The sequence below is a fragment of the Lipomyces doorenjongii genome, assembly GCF_038497915.1.
Source record: "Lipomyces doorenjongii strain NRRL Y-27504 unplaced genomic scaffold V1508scaffold_221, whole genome shotgun sequence".
Lineage (NCBI taxonomy): Eukaryota > Fungi > Ascomycota > Lipomycetes > Lipomycetales > Lipomycetaceae > Lipomyces > Lipomyces doorenjongii.
In genome coordinates this window covers 4485-5878 of record NW_027118288.1, presented here as the reverse complement: position 1 = coordinate 5878, position 1394 = coordinate 4485, and the positions used below count along the sequence as shown (strand labels likewise).

The 1394-nt window shown below is 48.3% G+C and overlaps 1 protein-coding gene across 1 annotated transcript; it reads right to left on the bottom strand.

Annotated features, from left to right (window-relative positions):
- Positions 1-211: 211 nt before the first annotated feature.
- On the bottom strand, positions 212-437 carry V1508DRAFT_401230 (uncharacterized protein; the record flags this gene model as incomplete). The annotated part of the gene is made up of 1 exon (XM_066938401.1): positions 212-437. A coding segment is annotated over one exon (226 nt), but the record flags the coding sequence as incomplete, so codon positions are not given.
- Between the last annotated feature and the right edge of the window lie 957 nt (positions 438-1394).

The following is a 1394-nucleotide window of genomic DNA, read 5'->3' as shown; positions in this document are numbered from 1 at the left end:
GAACCCTGAACCCTGAACCCTGAACCCTGAACCCTGAACCCTGAACCCTGAACCCTGAACCCTGAAACCCTGAACCCTGAACCCTGAACCCTGAAACCCTGAACCCTGAACCCTGAACCCTGGGCCGCTTCTCAGCCTCTTGAAGAGCCTTGATCCTAGCAATGTCTGTCAGTACACCTTCGTGCTGCCGTCTAGAAACCATAGACCGTACGTCTTGCTCGCTGGGACAACCTATTCTGGACTTTCTTCCGCTCCGTGGGGTCCGTTATGCTAGTCCAGTCATCTTCTGACGACCTCAAATACGGTGTCCATGTGGGATCCATCGCCAACGAAGATTGCAGAGAGGACTCGCGGAATCGGAGAGCTGGAATGAAGTCGGGTTGTTTTGACGATTGTCGAGTGTCATGGTCGACGACCATGATATGCTGACCGGTCATCCTTCAGAGCCTAGCCGGATGGAGTTATGCATTCTGACAATTCTGACAATTCTGACAGTTGTGGCGTTTAAATAGTAGTAGCGCTGTCAGCATTTGTCATGCAAAATATGAGTGGCACCTCCGGCGTATTCCGATGACGATTAGAGGGGCGGCTGTCCAACGACGTGCAGTTAACTAGCCAACCGCGACCCAAACGGAACGGCTGGGAGGTGTGAGGCCCAGGACGCATAGATCCTTAATTCACTCACGCATTGCCATAATATGTCACGCGTCCTCTTTGGTAAAAATTGCGATTCATACGATTAAGTGCCAATTCGACCGAAAATGCAGTCTCTTTTAAATTCATTAATAATTGGAATATACGTCGTTTAGTCTAGGTCGGCACTGTCGGGGCATTCAACTATAGATTGTCAATTGTGATCTAAGGAAGACGGGGAATACAGCCAACTTGCAGGGTCACAGGGTGGTCTTTGAGTAATTTTACTGACAGGACCCATCAGTTCTTCAAAGTATTAGCGTTATCTACACCCGAGCGGTCCAAACAAGCAGACGGTCCACACATTCACTACTTATAGTATAATTAAATTGCATGCAAAACAATTTAATCAAACAATTCTGTAACCTTCTTGCAAGTGCGTGCATTATATCCAGGCTTGCTGCAAATTCTGCAGCGCTGAACCTTCGGCCAAGCCTCCCCTGCACAACTTCAACTTCCTAGCGTCTCTCGAGCTACGTGCTCATCTACAGCCTTTTGATCCAATTGATCCACTCCAAGCTGTAAAGGGTTTCTGTGGCTCTGGCGCCTGCATAAATCTCATGGGGCCGGCGCAATAAGAGAGCTATCTGATGCATTACAGCTTTCGTACCTTTTGCAATGATCAGCTGCCGTAAACATTGAGGTTGGAGAGAAAGTTTCGTGGCTAGAAATGCAGGTCTTAATAAGCTCTTGTTGTGAGC